The following is a 23,267-nucleotide window of genomic DNA, read 5'->3' as shown; positions in this document are numbered from 1 at the left end:
AAAGAAAGAAAGAAAGGTTTGGGAGCGGTTTGTTATGGGCACTCGGGTGAATATAAACACACAGATAAGATAAAAAGTGTGTCAGTGTCCTCACCCTGAGTCTGCGCAGTATTGCAGCCACTCTCCTCTGGAGCGCGTCCCAGCGCTGGTTCCCCTGATGCACCATGGCCCTGAGACTGCTGGCAGCATCGGTGCGGTTCTCCCGCGCCAGTCGTCTGTACTGGTTATTAATGATCTCCATCTGGGCGAGGCTCTCGTGTACCTGCCTTTGGAAAACCTAAATCGAGAAACCAAACACTACTATGACCACTAAAACTAACAAATATGTTTTTAACATTAGAAACATTTCAAAATATGATCTTAAATGACTAAACATTCAGTAAATGAAAAACTGCTGATATTAAATACATGATTGTTTGAGAAATCTGACATTCCCACATTGTGTTCCTAAAACAGCAGGGTTAAACATTGAATGTCCTGTAGCACAACTATTCAAAGGCTCTTAGTAAAGGCATGTTGTTGGAATCAAACCTCATATTTCAGCAGTTCCTCTTTGGCATCAGTGTACAGGACGTCTGATGAATTGGGTTCAGCTGCGGAGCGCTCGGCTACATTCAGCCAGTCCTCGAACAATGAATAATCCTCCTGAAATTTACACCACAGTCTCCATGTCTCCTCAATCCTGCAAAAAGTCATGAAACATATAGTCTTTTATAATACATTTATATTTATGTAAAACATAGCAAAATAATATATCCACATGGTGTAAAAGAGAACATGATTCATCAGACCAGGCCACTGTCTTCCATTGCTCCGTGGTCCAGTTCTGATGCTTACAAGCCCACTGTTACCTCTTTCCCCGGTGGACAAGGGCCAGCATGGGCACACTGGTTGCCCCCATACGCAACTAACTGTTATGTTCTGTGTATTCTGACAGCTTTCAAACAGAACCAGTATTAACTTCTTGAGCAGTTTGAGCTACAGTAGCTCATCTGTACGATCGGACCGCATGGGCCAGCCTTCGCTCCCCACGTGCATCAATGAGCCTTGGCCACCCATAATCCTGTCGCTGGTTCAACACTGTTCCGTTCTTGGACAACTTTTGATAGATACTGACCACTGCGGACCGGGAACACCCCACAAGAGCTGCAGTTCTGGAGATGCTCTGACCCAGTCGACCAGCCATTATTTGGGATTGTCTAACTCGCTTAAATCCCTACATTTGCCAATTTTTCCTGCTTCTAACACATCAACTTTGAGGATAAAATGCTCACTTACTGCTCACATAATTGGTATACACCAATTAGGCATAGCATTATGACCACTGACAGTGAATAACATTGATTATCTCTTCATCATGGCACATGTTAGTGTCTGGTTTACTAAAGTGTTTATATATATACTAAATTTTACTTTATGTGACGGTGTGTTGAGTTGGCCATACCTCAGCCTCCTTTCCAGAGACATGGAGCAGATATTCCTCCAGCGCTGGTCCAAGCGCTGGGTGGTGTGCTGGATGGAGTCATTCTCTCCGTCGCTGCTGCAGGCATCCTCATCGTGCAGAAGCACGTCACACAGGGTGAGCACAGACGCCACCCTCTCAGTGTGCTGCTCAATGTCACGCTGCAGGTCCTACACACGCAAACAAATGCACAAATGTTCACCTTTTTACACATTTAATATAAAAAGTAATACATTAAAATACGCCAGTCCCACAAGACAAAATTCACAATTCAATATTATCTGAAAACAAGCGTTGATAGTTATTACTAGTTGTTTCTAAGTGTTGTATTGAGGTCTGCACTGCAAAACAAATCTTAATCTCTTACTCATGGAAATATACAGTGTATTGTTTCAGAATATTTAAATAAGATATTGAATTATATCATTTTTAAAAACCCTTGATTTGCTGACCTGTTGCTCTGCCAGTCTCTTGTGGATCTCATCTCTATGGCAGATACTGTAGTGAATGGGTTTGGCCAGATCAGCCTCAATGCGAGTCAGCCAAGAGCGAAGGTTATTCATGTTCTTATCCAACTGCTGTACTGTCACCAGGGTCTCTGTCAGCTTTTTCACCCTGAAAAAGAGAGAGATAGAGAGAAATCCAAACACAAAACCATTTAAATGAGAGAATTCAGAATCCGTGATCATTTTGGAAAAAGCTGTAATACCATAAATGAACATGACCTTTTTGCTGAAAATTCCTACATAATCTCTTCAATAGATAAAACTAAAAGTATTTTCTGTGAAAAGAAACTTTTGTGCGCAATATTGTTTTATTAAGAAAAGTACTAAACCTTTTATAAATCAATCAAATAAGTTTTCTTCGGTATCTGAGTTTAGTTTGGCAGGAACCCAGTAATAAAATCATGTCAAAGTTCAGCACGCTACACTTGGCGCAAAACAGGTCTGATAAACCCAGGTCAGATCACACTGAAACACAGACAAAGGCTGTTTGCCCCATAGGGATTAGATCGAACCATTTAAGTGTGACAGTGTGAAGCTTCTGGTTGCGTTGTTCGAGTGACCGCTTGGCCTCTCAAACTGTCTGAACAGCCATACCTGCAGATGGCCGGCTGTAATTATAGCGTGCCTGAGTACATACTGTCCTGCTAGCCCCATTGTGATCCTGTTCATAAGAGCTAATATGAGGTGACAGACCACTGCCCCCACCATCCCCTCCACCCAATTCGAGCTAAACAGTGGGACTAGGACAGACTACAGAAGCCTGAACAGGCCATATGGCAAAGCTGAAGCAAACGACACTATTGAGGGCTACGTTAATTCCCCCTTCTTTCCTGTATAAGCACCATCTGGCTTCTTCAGAGCACGTCACACCGCAAGACTGACCAAAAACATGAGAGTTTGTTGACGTCACAGACAAGAACGGATAGCTCTCAAATTGTTTGCTTGCTTGCTTAGGACCACCACATGATTCATACACTCGGTATGTACAAAGGGCCAATTTAATGCTTCTTTGGCAGCACTGTCGGCTTGCTCATTACCCGAGATTTCTGAGTGGCCAGAATACTCAAACTTAATTTTATTTCATTCCAGTCAGTTGCCATTTCTAGGGAACGATTACGAGAGCATATGTGCCAACTGTGCTAACTATCCACAGCACTGAAGATCATATCAAATGATGAAGGTACTAACTAATTAAATCACGCTGTTTTCTGTACTTATTTTCACCTAATATTAAAGATTTTCATATTTTTTTAGTGTAATAATTTCACAATATCCACATTAATATAGACATTGGAAGAAAACCAGTATAACAGATATCAATACTGCTAGTGAGATCTCTATGAAATATATTTTTTTCTCTCAATTTTATTAATTAATGACAGACATTCAGCATTACAGTGTAAATGAAAGCTATACATTTTAACATGTATTAGATTTAAAAATATATAACTTTTAATTTAAGTGAACTTAAAACAGTCTTCACATAAAACCATTCAATATATCAGGGTTCTTTTTTCTATTGGCCCAAGAGAGACTAGTTTTTACTTGTCCTGTAAAAATGCACAAATTATTGGGTTATGGGTTATTTGTGACCAATGTAACATACATACATGCATACATACATGTATATAATATACAACATACCAACCTTTTCCCCCCTTTGGATAGTAAAAATGTATGTGCGAATCTTGAGTGTTCTATCTGGCATTGTGTGTAAATTAATGATCCCGGAGATTATTGATAGGGAATATATATATATATATTCCCAACACCAAGATTTTTAAGTGTGCAGAATATTCCAACTTAAATTTATTTAATTTCAGTCAGTAGCTGAGGCAACATTTCAAAATGTATCTACATTTACATTTACACTGATCTAGAGCCCTGCACAGGCCTCAAATCTACGCTGAGGCCCTAGCCCGGCCCGTGTCCGACAGCTTATCAAAATTCTCGGCCCGAGTCCGACTGGAGCCCGTGTTTTTTTTTTTTTTACATTGTTGCAGCCATTAAAATAGTTCTGTTTTGTTTTTGATATCAAAGTAGTCATATTTCGTTTTGTTTCTTTATTAAGTTAATTTAGAAAAATGTTTAGAGAATTTTTTTGATTGTTAAATTAAAGTTTTAATTTTTTTAAGTGACCAGCGGCCGACAGTGAGTTAACCGCATATTTAATCGATTTAGTCTCTCAAATCAACTCTTGACTTGTCTTGCCTATAATAAAATCCATAGATATAATTTGAATAATCCATATACACTTCGAGCATCACAATGTTAGTTAATTTCGCCAACTATTACCTTCAGTAGCCTAAAAGGCATTTTTGACGAGCTGAGGCAGGCTGATTCTGCTCGCGGCTCTCGCAAACGGAGCTAAACAATCTAAAAAAAAAAAGAAAAAAAGAAAAAAAAGAACATGCAGGTTGTCTTATAGCTTACCTTACACCTACACAAATGAATATAAATCCGATCTTCAATTCCCGTGGTATATGCTCATTTAACGGAGTTTACAGCAACGGAAGCAAAAGATTCAAGATGCATTTTATTCAGCAGCTTATTTCAAATTCAAAGACCACATAAGAGAGCGCGACCTAAGCGCACTGGTAAGATCATTTAGTCTCATTCATTTTTATTGAAGATGATTGTGTTTTTGAGCATCTAAGACTTATTTTAAATTTCATTTACGGCCATTTGCGTTGCCTTGCATTAGTCATTTGCTGCGATGCGTGTTGCAGCACCATCATATCTATCTGACTACAACATAATTTCATGTTTGAAAGTCTGTAGGTTAACATAAATGCAGATATAGGTCTAGCCTAATTGTAATAATAAAAAACAACATAATTATCGATTTTGAAATATTAAACCAGTCAATACAGAACGAAATATTCTGTAGCCTTTTGCCGTCAATACCATGGATAGCCTATGGTATGGGCCGGCTACTGCCGACGTTGTCTTTGCTGTATCAATAGGCAATATATTTATATTTAACATGAAGTATAGGGCTTCCCTGTTTATTAATAGCAGCAGACGCCCCGCGGATGACACGCAACAGAAACGCCACGCTCACACCACGCTTGCAGTGTGTCTCCGGCCTTAACTCTAGCAGCTGCGCTGAAGAAACGCGCGCCGCTGCTGCTGGCACGGACTCTGAACCTATGCTCTGAACACTGTGCGAGCCATCTTGACAGTCGCGTTAACTATTATGGTCTCATGTTGTTTCCACCAGCGCAGAACATCTCATTGTTCCTTTTATTTGATAAAATAAATATAAAACGTAGGAGAAGCCTAAAAAAAGGCCCGAAGCCCAGCCCGCGTTTTAGGTATGACGTGAAAATTGGCCCGAAGCCCGGCCCTAGGGCCGTAAAAAAGTCGGGGCCCGTCGGGCTTGGGCATAAATGCAGGGCTTTACACTGATCTATTTTTGTTGTTATTTCCGCTTTATTTCAAATTCACTTTTGTTTAGTTTTTCTTACTAACACTGAGCAGTATTTGTATTAATAATAATAATATTAATATGATAGCATAATATAATATATTTTATAAATATATACTTCCTGAATTTGGAAGCTCTACTATTTGTTAAGCTTATTGACAAAGACCTTGTACAGAAAAAAACTAGGGCTGTCAAAAATAACGCAAATTCATTTTAACGGCACTAATACTATTAAGATTAACGCAACCTGCATTTTCTGTTTGATCTGTGGCCTAGCCCGTAGTTGGAGAAATTGAGATAAGCCGTAGACGTAAAGGAAGCAGCAGCAAACAGAAATAGGGAAAGAAAAGTTTTAACAATAAGATTACTCTGAAGCAAGTGCAGTTATAGCCTAAGTAAGCTACCATATTTTCTGTTTAACTTTTATTAGACTCCAGGTCAAAAGAAAAGTGTGTTTTTTCACTGAGCACATTCTCTGCAGTCCGAGCGCGATGCGTGAATACACTGCAAGCTCACTCTGGCTCATGTCTGCGGTAAATCATTAACACCATCAACATTTACAGTACATGTGTTTTATTGAACTAAATACATTACAATCGGCTAAAACGAATACGCAGGTTACTTTTCTGAACAAGAGTGCTCCCGAGTCTGTGTTTCTCTCACTGTTTACATTGATCGCGGCACAGCCGTAACCATAGACTGTAACGTGTTGTGTCCGGATGAAAATAATAGGGAATAGCTCACTTAACTGGAGTTAATGCAAACACAGAGGCGATTTACATTAAACATTGCACATTTCATTCCCTGCGAAACTCTCACAAGAGTGCATCACAAACTCCATTCTGTCCACAGCGTTACTAAATAAAACAAAATAACTAAATGTGAGCAACAGAAAAGAGTAAATAATCCACACACATGGGAGTGCTCGAGGCGCACACACACAAAATAACATCAGTTCAATAGCTAGTGCGCGGCCCTTAAAGGGGCCACACTATATTCCTACTCGTTACAACCTCCTCCAGGTATAATCTGTGGTACTGGTGCGCTCACAGGTCCGCATGACAGCTTTCACATTACCAATTTTTAAAACAAATTGTGCCCTGTTCTGAACTAAACTGCCAGTGTAAAAACACCCTTTATTTATTATTAATCACTGCTTATTCTGAATTTTTAAGCTTAGGCTTAAGAGACATGAACAGGCTCTCTGGGAAACATCTGTGACCTTTGATACATGTCTAGTCTTTATGCTCCGAGTATGGTTGCGCTAATAATAAATGTACATTTGCATAAAGCATGCATATTTGTTCATACCCATGTTGATTTGAGTATTAAAAACATGAAACATTAATTTAAGGTACATTTAGAACTGATAAAATGTGCGATTAATCGTGAGTTAGCTCATTATAATCATGGGATTAATCACGATTACATATTTTTATCGATTGACAGCCTTAAAAAAACATAAGAAAACTAAAATAAAAGGCTTTTCAGATTATGCATCTCCCCTTCTAACAACAGTAGATGTTCATGCACAATTAGATGTCTGTATTTTCACAAGAAACAGTTATGTTGATCACAAAAGTTTAAGTACTGGATAAAAGCCTGGATAAAAGCTTCTGTTAACTACCTCAAACATGAATGTAAATGTGTAATCAACAGTTTTGTTATCACCAACAGGTCTAAATGAAGAATTAATGCACAAATGAGCAAAGGAATGAATCAATCCTTGAATGGAAACCAGATATGAAAGGCTTTCAAACTAAGAGCATTGATCACTGCAAGATGCAATGGCCAGCCATTAATCAATGGAGCAATAGCAAACACCAGGCCGAAATGAAAGCAAAAATAGCAATTACTCCACAAACCATTTTTTCAACACAGGTCAGGGTGGCTCATTTGTTTCTTTCTCACCTGGTCTCAATGTGGTCGAACAGCTGCTGCCAGCGGTCGTTGACATCGTGCAAGGCCCCGTGGATCTCTGCCTCCTTAGCCTTGTCGCTGGCCAATAGGAGCTGCTCGCCCAGCTGCTTGAGGTGGCTCTTGTTCTCGCTGAAGAGGTTAATCTCCTCCATGCAGTCCTGAAGTGAGAGGTGCACAATGAACAGTAGCTTCCCATGTGCTTTAGTCAATAACGCATCCATCCCAAAAAACCCAGACTAACTGCACTTTGTCTCTGGATGGGTCTGACAGCTGTCAAAACTATATTCCCTCTCTCAGCATGGGACCTCTTTAAAAGAGAGGAGCAATATTCAATCTGACCCCTCAGCCGCCCAAATCCTTTTCCCTTTCTATGCTGCTTTTAAGGGTGCATGTGTTTTGTGAAGTCTGGCCTGGCTCACTTTGATGTGCAGGTGTCTGATTGTCATCCCCAGTTATTATAGTTAACAATTTAAAATAAATAAATAATAATAATTCAAGAGGCTATACGTAGAATTCAGAAAACCTTGTTATTAGCGACACTGGTGGCCCTTAAGTGAACTGCAGCCAGCAACTTATCACTTGTGCTTTTATAAGACTCAATGTGATTCAATCCCCTGAAATACTGATCATTTGATGTACATCCGGCTATGTGAGACTAGTTTGAATTAATCTCTTCGCATGACTCATTGACATTACAGAATAGTAATTTCGGCATTATCCTGAGCATTGTATTAGGATTTGTTTCATGTATCATAGTACGGAAGAGCAGGAGCACAAAAAAAATGTCAAATCCTTTTGATTTTCTCAGAAAAAACCTCCACATCCAAATCAGTATACAGACTTTCATAGAACACCTAGGAAGTCGAGAAAGGTCTTGTTTTTTTAAGTGTTGCTGTTCACACATTGGGAATAAAAAAAGATTAATACATGAAAATCTGTACATGTAGCTTTTTTTTTTTTATCTTAAACCATAAAAATATATATTTGAAAAATATTTTTCATTTTTATCTAGTTCAACTTGATGTACTAAAACAACTAAAAAGGAAATAAAATGTATAAAAACTTCATAGATATATATTTTTAACGAAGCTTGTTACCACCACAAAATAAAAAAGAGGTAATTCTGACTTTATAACCCAAAATTATGACTTTATATCACGGCAGAAAATATAAAACCATTAAAAATAACAATAAAAAAAATCTCACTATTACAAAATACATCATCAGTAACGGCACTAAAAAGAGACAATAGCCACCTTTCTGAAAACCTCAACGGTAAACTATGCGCTAATGACTGCCGAGTGCTTGGCGTTGCACTGTTTGATGGTGAGAGAGAAACTGCACATATAAGGCCATTGTTGTGTATGAACAAAGAGGTAAACAAATGAACCAACAGTTATGCGGTGCCCTCAATTTTGTAGTACATGCAGTAAGCTAGATTAGAGATAATCTTTAGTGTTTTTTAAATAATGTACATTTGTAACATATTTCAGTGAAAATGAACAAATGCTTCAGTATGTGAGTGGATAAAACAGCCACTGGGAAATGTCAAATCGGTGGGGCCTCCCTTGGGAACACTTAAGCGTGCTGTTCATTTGAGAACGTTTTAATCCTTCATAGATACTCTAAATAGCATATACCATATAATACCATATTACTGACCTACTTAAGCTCCTTACAAATGTACAACAGGAACTCACCATGACAAAGGCACATAGAAACAAGATCCATGTTTCAGCCAGAGGTTATATAACCACAAAAACAAAGAGTCACGCAATTTTATATATTGACACATAGCAATTACATAATGATTGATTTCACGGGCTAGTTCACACAAAAACTAAAACGTATTCCCCCTTGTTCCAAACCCGTAAAACTATTTATTTCTGCTGAACACAAAAGTCGAAATTATGTCTTGTTCACCCCCTTTCGATGCAATTACAATAACTGGGCTCTGGAGCTTTAACGTTTCAAAAAAATACAAATGCAAAATGCTCTCTCATTGATTTTCTTAATACAGAATTAAGTGTTCAGAATATTATAGAAAATGGCACTTTTCAACTTTTGTGTTACACGAAAAACGACAAAAGTTTAGGACAGCAAGATTGTTTTTGTGTGTGTGTTTTTTTTTTACAAATTTAAAACTTTTATTCAGCAAGGATGCATTGCATTACAAAAGATTTATACTTCAAATAAATGCTGTTCTTTAGAACTTTCTATCCATCAAAGAATCCTGGAAAAATGCATCACGTCTCCACACCGGTTTCAACATTGATAATAATATTTTTCTTGAGCAGAAAATTAGCATATTATAATTATTTCTGAAGGATCATGTGACACTAAGGACTGGGATAAAGACTTTGCCAATTACACTAATAGCTCTATAATGATGATGAAGATAAAGATAAAGATAAAGATGAAGATGAAGAAGATGAAGATGAAGATGAAGATGAAGATGAAGATGAAGATGAAGATGAAGATGAAGATGAAGATGAAGATGAAGATGAAGATGAAGATGAAGAAGAAGAAGAAGAAGAAGAAGAAGAAGAAGAAGAAGAAGAAGAAGAAGAAGAAGAATTTACAGTATTTAAAAAAAACAAATGCAGCCTGGGTGAGCATAGGAGACTTAAAATAAAAACATTTCAAAAATCTTTTTGATTTTAGAACCAAATGGTGTTGAGTAAATAATGCCTTAAAACTTATCCCTTTAAGGTTAAAGCAAAGACACAGGAAATCAAACTCTACCTTTTTAAGTTTCTCCACCATTTCCTCAATACTAAGGTTTTCACCCCTGTGTGCCACTTTTTTCTCCATCTGTGTCAACCAATCACAGAGCTCCTTGTTTTTATCATTGAAGATGATCCAGGCATTCAGGCGGTCAGCTATTTCCTGTTTGCGTAGTGAAACCTACACAGAAGAGGAAAGTTAAAATGCTTCAGCATGACAAAAATAAAGCCATTTTCTGACAGCAAGTAAAGAAATGTTTGAAAGTACTGGATTTCTAAACTGTTAATGACGACACTTTATTTAGCTTTGAAACAAAACATCTTTGAGAACACATGGCCCACTCTTAGGTGCTAGAGAAAGTACAGAAGAACTTGCACTCTGTCCTCATTGAATTTTGTAATGTGCTCTCGAGCTGACAGAACGGCTCACTGCCCTAATTCACACATGAGTAAAGACTTCAAAACAACTATGTACAAAAGTGTAAGGTTACAACTATTAATATATTCTATAAAAGCCGTCCAGCTGAAAGGCTTTTAACAAAAAATGCTCTTCTCATGCTGTGAGATTGATTACAGGACTGTTAGGCAAAGAGTACAGCAAAGGCCTGCTAGCTTTTACTGCTTTCTGTCAGTAAGAGGCTAGTCTATTAGTATGTACTAACACCAAGACACACTAGGGGACAAGGGCAGTGCTTTGTGGTTCCTTTTTTACTTGTGTCACTCCTAGATTGCCATGGCTTACAAGCAGCCTTTTAAAAAGAACGAAAGCATTGTCCATGCTACATTTGTCAGTGAAGGCTATGCATTTTCCTTGATCCATAAATGTCATTGAACTGATATCCTTCTATATGCAAATATGAATCATTCAGTTAAAAGAAAGCATAAGGACAGAAGTTCATTTGACTACTACTTGTTGTCAAACACATTATTTATGCATGTCTTTGAGCTCACAATCCTAAGCGACTTACTGCAAACATATGCAACGACAAATAAAAGACCTCCTTCCAGAAAAACAAAGCATGGCCTAGCTTTGCCATCTGTCATTCATTCCAGGGAATGATTCCACCTGCAACCTGTTGGCAGCAGACACTAACGCACACGTAGACTGACCTCATTGGCTCGGTCCTGGCTTCCAGCCAGATTTTTAAAAAAGCACGACTGAAAACTCACAACAGCAAGTCCATGAATTGAAAAACGGCTCATTAAACAAGGCTCCCTGCGTAATGTGGTGAGAAGTCCAAGGGTTGGATATAGGCCATGCAATGATCTGTCCTAAATGTGGCCTTTCTGTTTTTAATTGCTCAGGCTGTTTACAGTTACAAGAGCAACTCCATTCAAACGTCAGCAGGCCATTCAGCTACTTTACTTTATAACGGCAGGCTGGACACCTGCGCAAGACAGATAATCTGGAGGAAAGAAAAGTCCTCACTCAGCCTGGAAAAAAAAAAAATCTAAATTGAGCTACTTAAGTAATGTGTATTGACGTGTGCATTAGAATATAACCATAATAACTACGAGAGAAAAATGAATGTAATTATAGTTAAATATAATAATATTAAAGGGATCAGTCACCCAGAATCGAAAACTCATTTACCAAACCCAAATGACTTTTGTTCTCCAGTAGAGCAGAAAATGTCAGTTTTTGAGAACTATTCTAATAATATTTCAATATAAATGAGATTGAAGGAGGACTGGAGCTGTCAAGCTGCAAAAAACTGGTCCATGTGACTCATGTGCTATATTTCAAGTCTTCTGAAGTCATATGATAGCTTTGTTTGAGTAAAAGGTATTCATTTATGGCATTATTCACACAGAAAAATGGTGTACTGATTGATTCAGTTCACAAAGCTGATTTGGTCTGAAGGGTTTGTTTATGAGTTCAACACTTAATGTCTTCATGATCCAACTGGACATCCCAATGGATGAAGATAATTCCAAGAAGAGCTTAATATTAACACCCACCAACCCGGGTGGATTACAGCAGTGGAGTGTAACAGAGTCACTTCTACTAGTCACCTTGGCTGGTTAAAAATTATATATCATATAGGTCTATACATTTTAGTCAAAAATATAAATTTATCAATATGTATCAATGCTGAAATATCTGAAACGCTTCTAATACAGAATAGATTCACAATACCAGCTGTGCTTGAAGGACTTGAATTTCGTCATGGGATTGCGCGTTATTACTGCACACAATTTGACTCATTCCCACAGATTGTGTGCTCACACCCAACTAAGGATCACGCATCAGGTCTAGAGTGACAGAAGCAAACTCTTTCCCCGCCATTGACAGAAATTTCTAGCTTTCCGTGTTTTCAATGTTATACGGTGCTATTACGCATCTTTTTTTTTAAAACTACTGAATTTCCTGATCAAAACACAGGAGAAGATGATGCAGAAACAAGTGATCTCATATGCAAACAGAAGCATATGTAAAATTAAGCAATCACCAACATTAAGCAGCATTTAAATCAAAATGTTACTGAATGAAATGTCACCCCAGGACGAGCTATAGGACTGTGAAGCTTGGGGGTGTGGATGAACAAAATCTTTAAAAAAAGATTGAGCTGATACACAAGCTGCCAAATTATAAAAATATATTAAAAAATATCAATATGGCAGTTTTTCCCTCTATGATATTAAATTCAAAACTTTGGCCAGTGAAAAAGCTGAGCGGCTGTAACTTTGGAAAACCACTAGCCACAGTGGCTGGTGAGGCAAAAAGCTAATGTCAAGCCCTAATTTCAAGTCTTCTGATACTGATATAGTGCATGAGTCTTACAGTATAAACGACTTTCATGATACTTTTATGCTGATTTTATAGCTTGAATGGGCTTACATTCCCATTTGAGATTGCATGGAAAAGAGCATATGATTCGACATTTTTCCTAATATGTCTCACTGCAGTTTTTGACCAACATGTGGGTAAGTAAATAAAACAAGTTTGACATTGAGACATTTTGTGTTGTACTATTATTCATGTCAGAAACATTTATGTGTTCTGGACATCCTGTGGCACCTTCTGAGGAGACAACGGTTATCATGAATATAAATCTAGATCAATCATTGTACATTCTTATTTTCCCTCTCTTTTTCTATGCCATGCGGCACTGTGAAGTTCCCCCCACTTCCAGGGGTGAATCATTGTGTGCCTTTCAATGCTGCCTGGACAACAGCTTCTCTTTCCCTCCTACTAATCTCACACACTCTTTCTCTCTTCTCAAACACAAACACTCACCTTCAAGCACAGTTCTTCCCATTGACTATGAAGCTCTTCCACCTGTCCCTGTAAAAGCGCGGTGTCCCCAGGCAGCACGTACTGGGACACATCTGCCTTCATGGTGCTCAGCTCTTTCAGTCCTCCAGCCCAAATCTGCAGCGAGTCCTCGGTTTCCTGCATAACACGGCGGCCAACAAGTTAAACTCCCTTCCTCTGCCGCACGCTAACCCTAGTCCACACTCTCCCTCTCTCTCTCTCTCTCTGTCCCTGTCATTAGCGCACGGGATTAAGGCCCACTGGATGGGACGGGGGAGGGGACGAGGCGGTGGGAGGGAGAGTGGGGGGAGGGCAGAGCACCCATAACAGCGTGAAAAGGGGTGATGGGGTAAAGGCCAAACAAGTTAAGGACACTATTATTTCCTTTGTTTGTCAGTTTCACCCACCTCCATTAAAAGAGAATTCCTCATCAGAGCTTAATCAACAAGAAATCAAATCAGTCTCAGCAGATGCTTATTAAAACATTTCTAAAGCAACATGATTATATCAACAGGTGTTTGTTTGTTTTTCTTTACCAAAGACCTTGGATATAGACTGAATAGAGTACATTACAATGCAGGAAAATTCAGTTGACAGATTAAAGCACTTATAGTCATTAAAGCCAAGTAGGAAATGTAAACCATCTCTGCCAATTGACAACTCAATCCCCATGCAGAAGCGTAAAAACTTGGCACTGGCACAATTCATGCTGCAGTTTTCCAAAGCTTAGAGTGATCTGCATGCTTAAAGGAGTTGCCAAAAAATAAACATAAGCAATTTAGAGGCCTGTGCCTTTAATGTTAGCGGACTTATCGCTATAAAGTAGGATCCAAAAGTCTGAGAATCCTAATGAAATGCTTCTATTTTGCCTTTTATATTACATAGCAATTTGTGAAAGCAAGATGTTTATTAAAATATCCACTACTTAGTTGCACAAGAAACATTTAAAAATATTACAAACCCCAAAACAACAATGTACATGATTTTCAGAATGTCTTAGTGTTTGGTTGGTCCCTCTTTTGCTTTATTAACTTTATACATTTATGTAAAACTAGATGATCATGCTCTTCAGCATGACTTGAGATGATCCGATGATGAACATCTGAGCATCTTTTTAGTACAATACCATCACAAACAACCTATATTTGAAATATGAAACTGTTAAATATTTCTTTGTTTGTCGTAACTAATATGGTCAAACTTCCTAAATCCCTAAATGTTTAGGAGTTGACTGTTATCATTGTCAGATGCATGCATTACCTTAGTGAGCTGCTCATGTGTCTTTAGATCTTCTAGCTTCTCTGGCAGTGGGCTCTTTAAACTTGCTTTTATCTCATCCAGTTTGAGAGCACAATCAACCAGTCCTGTTTCACAGAGCTTCCAGTTCTGCAAAGAAACAGCAAAATCTCTTAATTACTGCAGAAAATGGGTACAAAATCATATTGTTTTAGATTTAAAGGAATCTTCCAGGTTCTATTCAATCTGTACAATACGAGTGCCACTATTACAGTTTTTCGAATATTCTCTTTAATGCTGTTTGTGAATGTAAATGTTCTGCAAAGTTGCAAAGTCAAAAGTACACATTAAAAAAAGTTCTTGTCTTCCAAAAGAAAGAAAGTTAATTGTAATTGGAATCCCGCTGTGTTACGGTTCTACGTCACTAGAAAATACATTTGCATGATGTCCACCTATGTTGCACATTGTCCGCCCGTGAACAACTTGATCCGCCCTTAAACATCATTTTACTGACGACTGCTTCTCAAATCTCAGTTCAACGCAGGATTCGCAAAACACTTGCTCTTGAAAAATTGGTCAGTACCGAGCTTATTTGGACCAGCTGCCCCTGACTGTATTTTTGACTCTTGCTGTAATACCTCTGCTAAGCAGCCGTGGGCCACTATCCCCTAAAACTGTATCCATCAATGAAGATTGTCTGTCGCTCTTACTACTTTGAGTAAAGATAAAGGATAGAGCAAGATTTGTTTTGCAAAATGTTACATCAGTCATTCATGTTAGTGCTCGGCTAGCATATGTGCTGTTATTGATACAGTTCCCGTACATGCGCCACAATAAATCAGAAATATACTCATGGGTCTGTTGATGGACATACACTTGTTAATGCTGATGATGAGGAATTGCATTTCTAAAATCTCATAATGTAACTCTTTATTGACCTTTGATGCATGTAAACCTGTTGTAGGAGGCCTCCAAAATAAAATTAGGAGCCTTTAAAATAGCATAATAGAGGCACTTAGCTTTACCAACAGTATGTGCGACATGTCAATTTAATATTCTGATCTCATTTCATATGTTGATCTGGGAACATTCCTTTAACTGTTTAACCATGTTGATTATGAGAGCCACTGACATGCTTGTTTGGTGTCTGTCAGTGTTTTATCTTGTATCAGATCTCAGATAAGTGAAGAGGGATTTCCTTTCCACATGGGGACTCACCATCCCCCCGCCTATTGTGAGCACATGCACACATAAACACACTTCTACCCACATCACTCTCTAAACCCCCCTCACTTTTGGTAGTCAACACAATGATGTCATCTTTCTAAAATAGATGAGCCAATCAGAGCTGGTTATGAGTGGGTGTGACTGTGATTACATAATGTCTAACAGTACAGGGGGTCAGCCTCAAGTTAAGGGTGACAGTAAGCCCCACTGCTTCCGATGAACACTGTAAACTAATTTACATAAGGGGATTGTCAAAGTTATTTCTTTAGATATGGCCCAAGTTCTCCAGGATGTCAATACACAAAAAAGGATTAGAGTCCTCTGCATGCTCACCTGTAATCAACAGTCCACATATGCTATTTGTAGAACTGTAACTGCAATGTACTGTATTTTGTTCTGAAGCTTTCAGGATCCTCCATTATTGTGGTTTTGAAAATCAAGTAGAATATACTAGAAAACGGTTATATTTAATAGCACTTTTTCCAAGCATTGTTCCCACATCTAGCTCTGCCTCAGGTCTGTGAACAATGACAGATGATCCATGTAGACACTGAACTGCACAGTGGCTTAGTAGCTGTGTTTTTTAGAGAATCTCACGTTCTGTGTGATATGGCCCAGCTGCCTCTTTTATGGATTATGGCGAGATTACGGCTGATCTCTCATCCTCAAAATGAAGCACTTTATTAGTGAAACGCTCAGTAGGGTATGTAGGTCAACTGTGGCTAAGACCCCCATGATAAGTTTGCTCTGTCTATAGTGTCAGCACTAATAAGATTGGTCTAAGTCTGTGTTATGTTTATATCATATGTTTTAATTAGCAAGCTAATTATTGTTTGACATTCTAATGCCATCTATGCAAAAACATTCAAGCAGTTTCCTCTTCACCAAAAAGACGTACAAAAAAAGATTATGAAATCAACAATCAAAACAACAAAAATAAAATAAAGACATGCATGATAAATTGAAAATATAAATTACAATACAGTTAAAAAATATTTTTCCCTACATACTGTAATTGTAAATCCTTGGTACCGATATTGTGAATTTGTCTGTCAGTGTGGAAATTCTTTGTCAATGGAAATTTTCTGCTAGTACATTAAAGCTAGTTTGCTAGTTAAGACACTAGGGGTGTAATGGTACACAAAAATGATAGTTCGGTATATACCTTGGTTTTGATACGTTTTTAGTATGTAAAAATACATTTATTTAATTCATTTTTAATTTAAATAAATCTCCACCAGTTTTATCATCACATTAAGCCGTTTTGCGACTCCTGGTTTTCCGTCCCCAAAATTATGACTTCTTAAAATTATAGACTTAAAAAAAATTAAGACTTTTCTAATACCATTTAAGATATCTCCGACTTTTTATGACCTTAAATTTGATAAAACAACATATAAAAGTTTTTACAGAGTGTCTTTTTACACCAAGTGCAAATAGGGTGCCTTGTTGGCAAGTGCTATTCACATTAGCTCCGCCGAACAATGCCTGGTTGAGCCAAATAAGATAAAAAAAAATAAAAAAAAAACGTTTTATTTCCCCGTGGGGACTGTGGCACACAGATAAGTTCCACAGGTTTAAACAACGCTATATTCATTCGGTACACGTGCGTTTGAGAACATTTAAGAGGAGTAACACCAGTGCCACTAAGTTCTACAGATGGTGGCACCAGCATCTGATTTGGTAGCGTTTCTATAGTATCATACTGAACTAACCGACAGCTTCAGTAATTATAAAAGAAGTGCTCTTCACTTGCTTTTGGCGTAATTTGAAAGATAATTTGAAAAAATTGTAATTTGGGTTTTTGTTTTCTCACTTCTCACTAGAGCTCACAGCGATGTTATTAATTCTGCAGATAATTCAAATGCTCTCACTGGATCTCACAGCGTTGTGTAGTAATGTTGTTGCATCATCAAAAGATGACAAAATTGTCACACTGGCAGGAAAAAATGCAGGTTGCAAAATGTGACCATTTGCCCACAGTCTGGAGACCTGCGCACCAAAATCTTTGGTACGAGTACGTGTACCATTACAGCCCTATAAAACACAATCTGGGAGATGTGAGAATTGGGTCACATACTTGAGTTATGGTGTCTACAAGAACTTTTCTTTTCCCCACAAGGCCACAGCTTTGCTCCCATGTCTCCATGAGGGCATCCAGTTCAGGCTGTAGGCATGACTGCGTATGTGCATCTGTTGAGAGAAGGATCTGTCTGCCTGCCTCCACAGTCTGGCTGTAGAGTTCTTCATGAAGCTGTAGTTGCTCCTCAGTCCACTGTGTGATAAAGAGTATGTAAGATATACAGTATATGATATACAGAATACAAATACTTATCACTAAATGATCTTACCTCAAAGTCCTTTATAGAGGACTGCAGCTGCTGTAAGCTGCATAGTGCCAGTCCTGCTGGAGGCAGAAGTTCTTCTATGTATCTAATTAATCTCAAAAGTTTCCTCGAGCCTGCCTCATAGAGTTGCCAATGTCCCATAAGCCCCTCCAGACATTTCCCATGCTGCTGGACCCTCTGCTGTGTCCCCTGCCAACGTGCCTTTAGCTGGGTGAACCTCGAGATCAGATGACTCCTGCTTACAGTGGAATTTGCCAACATTTTCAAGATTTGCCAAAGGTAAATCAGGCTGAAAGTTATCATAGGTTAGACTTACGTGTTTAGATCACGTAAATATTCTGTAATCATCTCCTCACCCTCATGTGGTTTCAAATAAATGTGACTTTTGGTCATCCTCAAAACACAATTGAATATATTATAATTTCTGTAGCTCCATTGAAAATGAATTCACCCAAAACATTGGCATTGCTTTAATCATGTCTCTTCATTAGATTTGGATTGAACTGTGTGATTCATTTCACAGTCGCTTTATGAACATTTTGAACCATGAATGTTTCATAGGTTGGATAGTAGGTTTCATAAAAGGTTTTCATTTGTAGGTTTCATTAAAAAAAAAAAAATCAAAAAAATTGTGCTTCGAAGATTAATGAAAGTCTTGTGTGTTTGGAACAACATGAAGGTGAGAAAGTGACAACATAATTGTAATTTTCTGGTGAACTAACACTAAAAGCTATGGTTTTAATGGAGGATCATATCTGAAAAGAGACCATAAATGTTACAACTGAGGAGCAACACATAATAGAGATGCTAATATCATAAAACTAAATATAAAACAATGTCACTGCCCATTAGCTTTGCCACTGATCTGAAAAACGAACCAACCAAATTTATGTGGCTCTCTACATGACATTTGTTCTTGCAATGGAAAACCAGACCAGAGAAACAGCTTGAATTCAAGTGTGCATGGGGTTTCATGTGAAGAAGCACTTATCGGCTAAAAAGAAATATTATTTCATGCTGGTAGCACATGCAGTTTCCTTTCCTGAGTGCGAGCCAACTTGTTCCAGTGCTGAGCTCAAAGAGCTCTTCCACACCACATAACTCCAAGAGTTATGGCCACAGCTGGAGCGCATGGAAAAAAATCAGTTGGAGAACCTTGGCTTTAATTACTCATCAGATGATCAGGTTCAGAACAAATTATTACACCACATTCTTTGATTTCTTATCCATGGCAGAGTCCCACACTGGAGGTTAGTAAGAAAATTCTGAGGTTCTTAGTTTTTTCTAGGGAATAAGTTATTCAGTCCAATGCTATAAAAGCTCACCTGTCCTCATTCTGACTGCTCTCCAGGAAGTGTAAAGCCTCATTGATCATGGCATCCTCTAGCTGCTGGCTGATGGCGACCTCCACTTTCAGCCTCTAGGAAATATATTACTAGTTTATAAGAAGCAATGTACAACCATTTAAAAAATAACTTGCACATTCCTCTATAACAAATGGTTCCTGCAGCTCTTATTTTAATAAAAAGTGCAACAACAACAACAACAAAGACCATCGATTAACAATATTCTAGTATTAATCAGAATATAGTCAAATTCTAATTATGTCTGTCATGTAAACACTGCAGAAAATGATTTTACTTACTTACTTTGTATTTCTGTCTTGTTTCTAGTCAAAATATTAACATTACATTAAGAAACATTTCCTAGACAAGTAAAAATTATTGTCATTTTTTGGGAAAAAATAATCTCCCAGTGGGGTAAGCAAAATAATCTTGTTTTAAGATTATTTTTCTTACCCCACTGGCAGATTATTTATCTTATTTTAAGCAAAAACTCTTAATTTTGAGTTCTCTTTTCCCAAAACAAGACAATTACTTTTGCTTGTCTAGTAAATACTTCTTGTTTTAAGAATTTTTAGATGTTTGGACTAGAAACAAGACAAAAATACTAAGTAAGAAAAGCATTTTTTTTGCAGTGAACACAGTATCTTAAATGTTCTGGTTTCTACAAATCTTTAGCGTATGCTTTCATAAATTATGTAATGTAAGCTCCTTATTCGGAAAGTCCACAGCAATGGAATATTAATTTATATGAATACATCTAAATGAAAGTTATTCTGTAAATTGTTTGATAGAAATGTATATTCTTTGATATAATTATTATTTTCTTTTGTGTGTGTGTGTGTGTGTGTGGGGGGGGGGGGGGGTGGTGATGTCAAGCAACAGCAGAAAAACAAAACCAATTGCTATGCATACAGGAATATTCAAACAGTATACACTACCGACAAAAGCTGGGGTTTCAGGGTTTTTTTTTTAAATCAATTTAATGCATCCTTAAATAAATAAATATTCTACTTTCATCCAAAAAGCTAATTTATGCTAATGTTCTTGCTGACCTCAAATATCTCACTGACCCCAAACTCAAAAATTTAGTTTTTTTTAATTTTCCAAAATAAAAAGACTACCAGAATATGGATCAAATGGAATATGTTGTGCATGTTTAGATGGTCACTGCAAAGCATCAGGATTAGCATTATGAAACTGAATATTAGAAAATAATCATTTTTAAATGGATTTAACTGCATGCTTTACCTGATGCTCAGCTAGCTGCTCTCTTACAGTAGCATAGTTTCCAGACGTCTGATTGGATAAACCAGCCTCAATTTTGTCTAGGAGCTCCATCCAGCTCTGGCACTTCTGTTGGAATTTCTGAGCATGCAGCAGTTCTCCATACATCTTCCTACAGACAGAGATGTGGAATGGCATTCACCAAGACAGTTTAGCTACAGCTAGGTGCAAAACGTTTGCATAGGGAAAAAAGTAATAGTAGTGCTTGCAAACATGAAACTTCACCCTCATGTCATTCCAAACAATTTGTCCCCAATGGAACACAATAGGAGAGGTTTTTCAAAAGGTTTGAAACAACCTTAGGGTGAATAAATGACAATTTGCAATTTTAGATGAACAAGCCCACATGGATAGATGCCTAGAGAAATGTTTAATATATAGGGTTAAACCAAAACCTTTGAGAACTGATTGACATTAGTGTAGTGAAGTTTCACTTGCCTGTGTCTGTCTGTAGCCTCAGAGAAGACCTGAACCCACTCTGTGTTGAGATTTTGCAACCTCTCCTCCTCTGTAGAGCTTAATGAGAGTCTGAGTTTCTTTTGATTCAGAGCAGCGAGGTTAGGGTTCAGCCCACTCACATCTAACAAAACCATCTTTCACACAGGAAATAAAAAGAAAAAACATTTACATGAAATCAAACTTTAACCTTTTAGTTTGTAAAAAACACAGAGGAGGATGAAAAGAAAATCAATGCAAATAACCTCAAGAAGTGTCACATATTCACCTTTAGTCTTTCCATGCGTATAGTTGAGGAGCTCAAAATGCTTTCAAAGTTTTGAAGCTGTTGTTCCATTGATTTCAAATCATTGCTGAAACGCCAGTGCTCCTCTAGTTCCTCCTATGGGCCGAAGACGGCACAACATCATGATTCCTTTTACATAATGTTGTATTTATTTATTTAAAAAAGCTAAACTTGTTGCCCTCACCTGAACTTGTGCCCCAATCTCAGAAAGCACCTTGCCAAGCTGCACATGGTCACGTGACAGCAACCTGGTTTCTGATTTAATTAGTGAGGCTGACTGGGGTTTCATCTGTCCAATGAGAAGCTTTGATGCTTCCAGGACTTTTCCCACACTGCTTTGCAAGGCCGTCATGTCTTTCTCCAGAGTCTGTAAAAGACATTTATCTTTAGATACTGCATTCATATAGAAGAACCTCACAGGACATGACATAATTTGAAATCTCATAAATTAGGTTTCTTTCCCACAATGTGCAAATTTCACCACTAGAGGTCACTTATTCTAAACAAAGGTGTAGCTTGATGACACCTTGATTTTGCAGAGCTTTTATTACGCCGTAGACGAGCATTTCCGCTTCTTCAGCCTATGCGCATCTGGAGTAACGGTTTTATCATATTAGGATACATTTCAGTGTATTGGAAGTTGTAATGTTACTCTGTGAGTTCACCCGGCAACTCCTATGAGACACTTGTTGCACACTGCAGTAAGCTAGATCTGCAGTAAGCATAGATCGATATTAGGCACTGTAAATCAAGAAAACGGAGACTTAAAGGGTTAGTTCACCCAAAAATGAAATTTTTGACCGTAATGACCCTTTTCATTAATGACCCTAATGTCGTTCCACATACCTCCGTTCATCTTCGTAACAGTTAAATATATTTTATATTTAGTCCGAGAGCGTATGCAAGTGTATATTTTCGATCCTCAAATAAAGATTCAAACAGTTATAAAACAGCGTATTGATTCATGATTCGGATCGCCAATGTCACATGATTTCAGCAGTTTGACACGCGATCCGAATCATGAACCAATCCGCTGATTCATGACCGTTTGAATCTTTATTTGAGGATTGAAAACAAATGCGGAAGAGAAAACAATGCTGAATACAGTCGTAGTTTTTGTTGCCTCAAGAGATTCTAATTAACTAACTGATGTCACATATGGACTACTTTGATGATGTTTTTATTACATTTCTGGACATGGACACTTGCATACACTCTTGGACTAAATATAAAATATCTTAAACTATGTTCCAGAGATGAACGGAGGTCTTACGAGTGTGGAACGACATTAGGGTGAGTCATTAATGACATCAATTTAATTTTTGGGGGAACTAACCCTTTAAACAATAAGACTAAATGTGTTGAACTATATAACATGGATTAGTTTTCTGTCGATGAGTGTGTCCAAACAGTTGCTCACCTGTCTAATAAAACACATAATATATTAAAGCGTTTTTGGTGTTTCCATGAAATCAAGGGTAACACAGTTATGATGTCATTGATAAGTGACCCACGCATACGGTCCGTGTCCTGGTTAAAATTTCGAATTTCTCTGGATTTAAACATTCTTAAAAACATTTGGGATAATGAAAGTACACAAGTCAACAAAACATATAACATTGTTCTAGTGACAGCGTGCAAGCACATTCGTCTAAAATAATTTGGTATTTTCAGTTTCAGAATCACCATTGTCCTGTGCATTGTGTTAACAGCACCAATTCCAAACCTATTCATTTCCAGCCCCCGGTGTAATACCAAATTTAGCATTTTAGCAAATCAAC

The 23,267-nt window shown here is 37.8% G+C and overlaps 1 protein-coding gene across 1 annotated transcript in view; it reads right to left on the bottom strand.

Annotated features, from left to right (window-relative positions):
- Positions 1-23,267, bottom strand: part of LOC137041072 (nesprin-1) — a 110,000-nt gene that overhangs the window by 7,301 nt on the left and 79,432 nt on the right. Inside the window, exons 77-91 of the mRNA XM_067417005.1 lie at positions 21,671-21,853; positions 21,469-21,582; positions 21,179-21,337; positions 20,709-20,852; positions 19,440-19,534; positions 18,118-18,349; positions 17,847-18,041; positions 14,564-14,689; positions 13,286-13,441; positions 10,064-10,225; positions 7,310-7,476; positions 1,915-2,077; positions 1,445-1,632; positions 532-682; positions 95-277 (exon numbers count right to left, since the gene is read on the bottom strand). Of these exons, the coding sequence (XP_067273106.1) occupies positions 95-277; positions 532-682; positions 1,445-1,632; positions 1,915-2,077; positions 7,310-7,476; positions 10,064-10,225; positions 13,286-13,441; positions 14,564-14,689; positions 17,847-18,041; positions 18,118-18,349; positions 19,440-19,534; positions 20,709-20,852; positions 21,179-21,337; positions 21,469-21,582; positions 21,671-21,853 (2,418 nt within the window). The remainder of the gene's footprint in view (positions 1-94; positions 278-531; positions 683-1,444; positions 1,633-1,914; positions 2,078-7,309; positions 7,477-10,063; positions 10,226-13,285; positions 13,442-14,563; positions 14,690-17,846; positions 18,042-18,117; positions 18,350-19,439; positions 19,535-20,708; positions 20,853-21,178; positions 21,338-21,468; positions 21,583-21,670; positions 21,854-23,267) is intronic.

Source organism: Pseudorasbora parva, chromosome 15 (genome assembly GCF_024679245.1).
Source record: "Pseudorasbora parva isolate DD20220531a chromosome 15, ASM2467924v1, whole genome shotgun sequence".
Taxonomy (NCBI): Eukaryota; Metazoa; Chordata; class Actinopteri; order Cypriniformes; family Gobionidae; genus Pseudorasbora; species Pseudorasbora parva.
The sequence above is the reverse complement of the archived record's forward strand: the minus strand, read 5'-3'. Positions and strand labels throughout refer to the sequence as shown.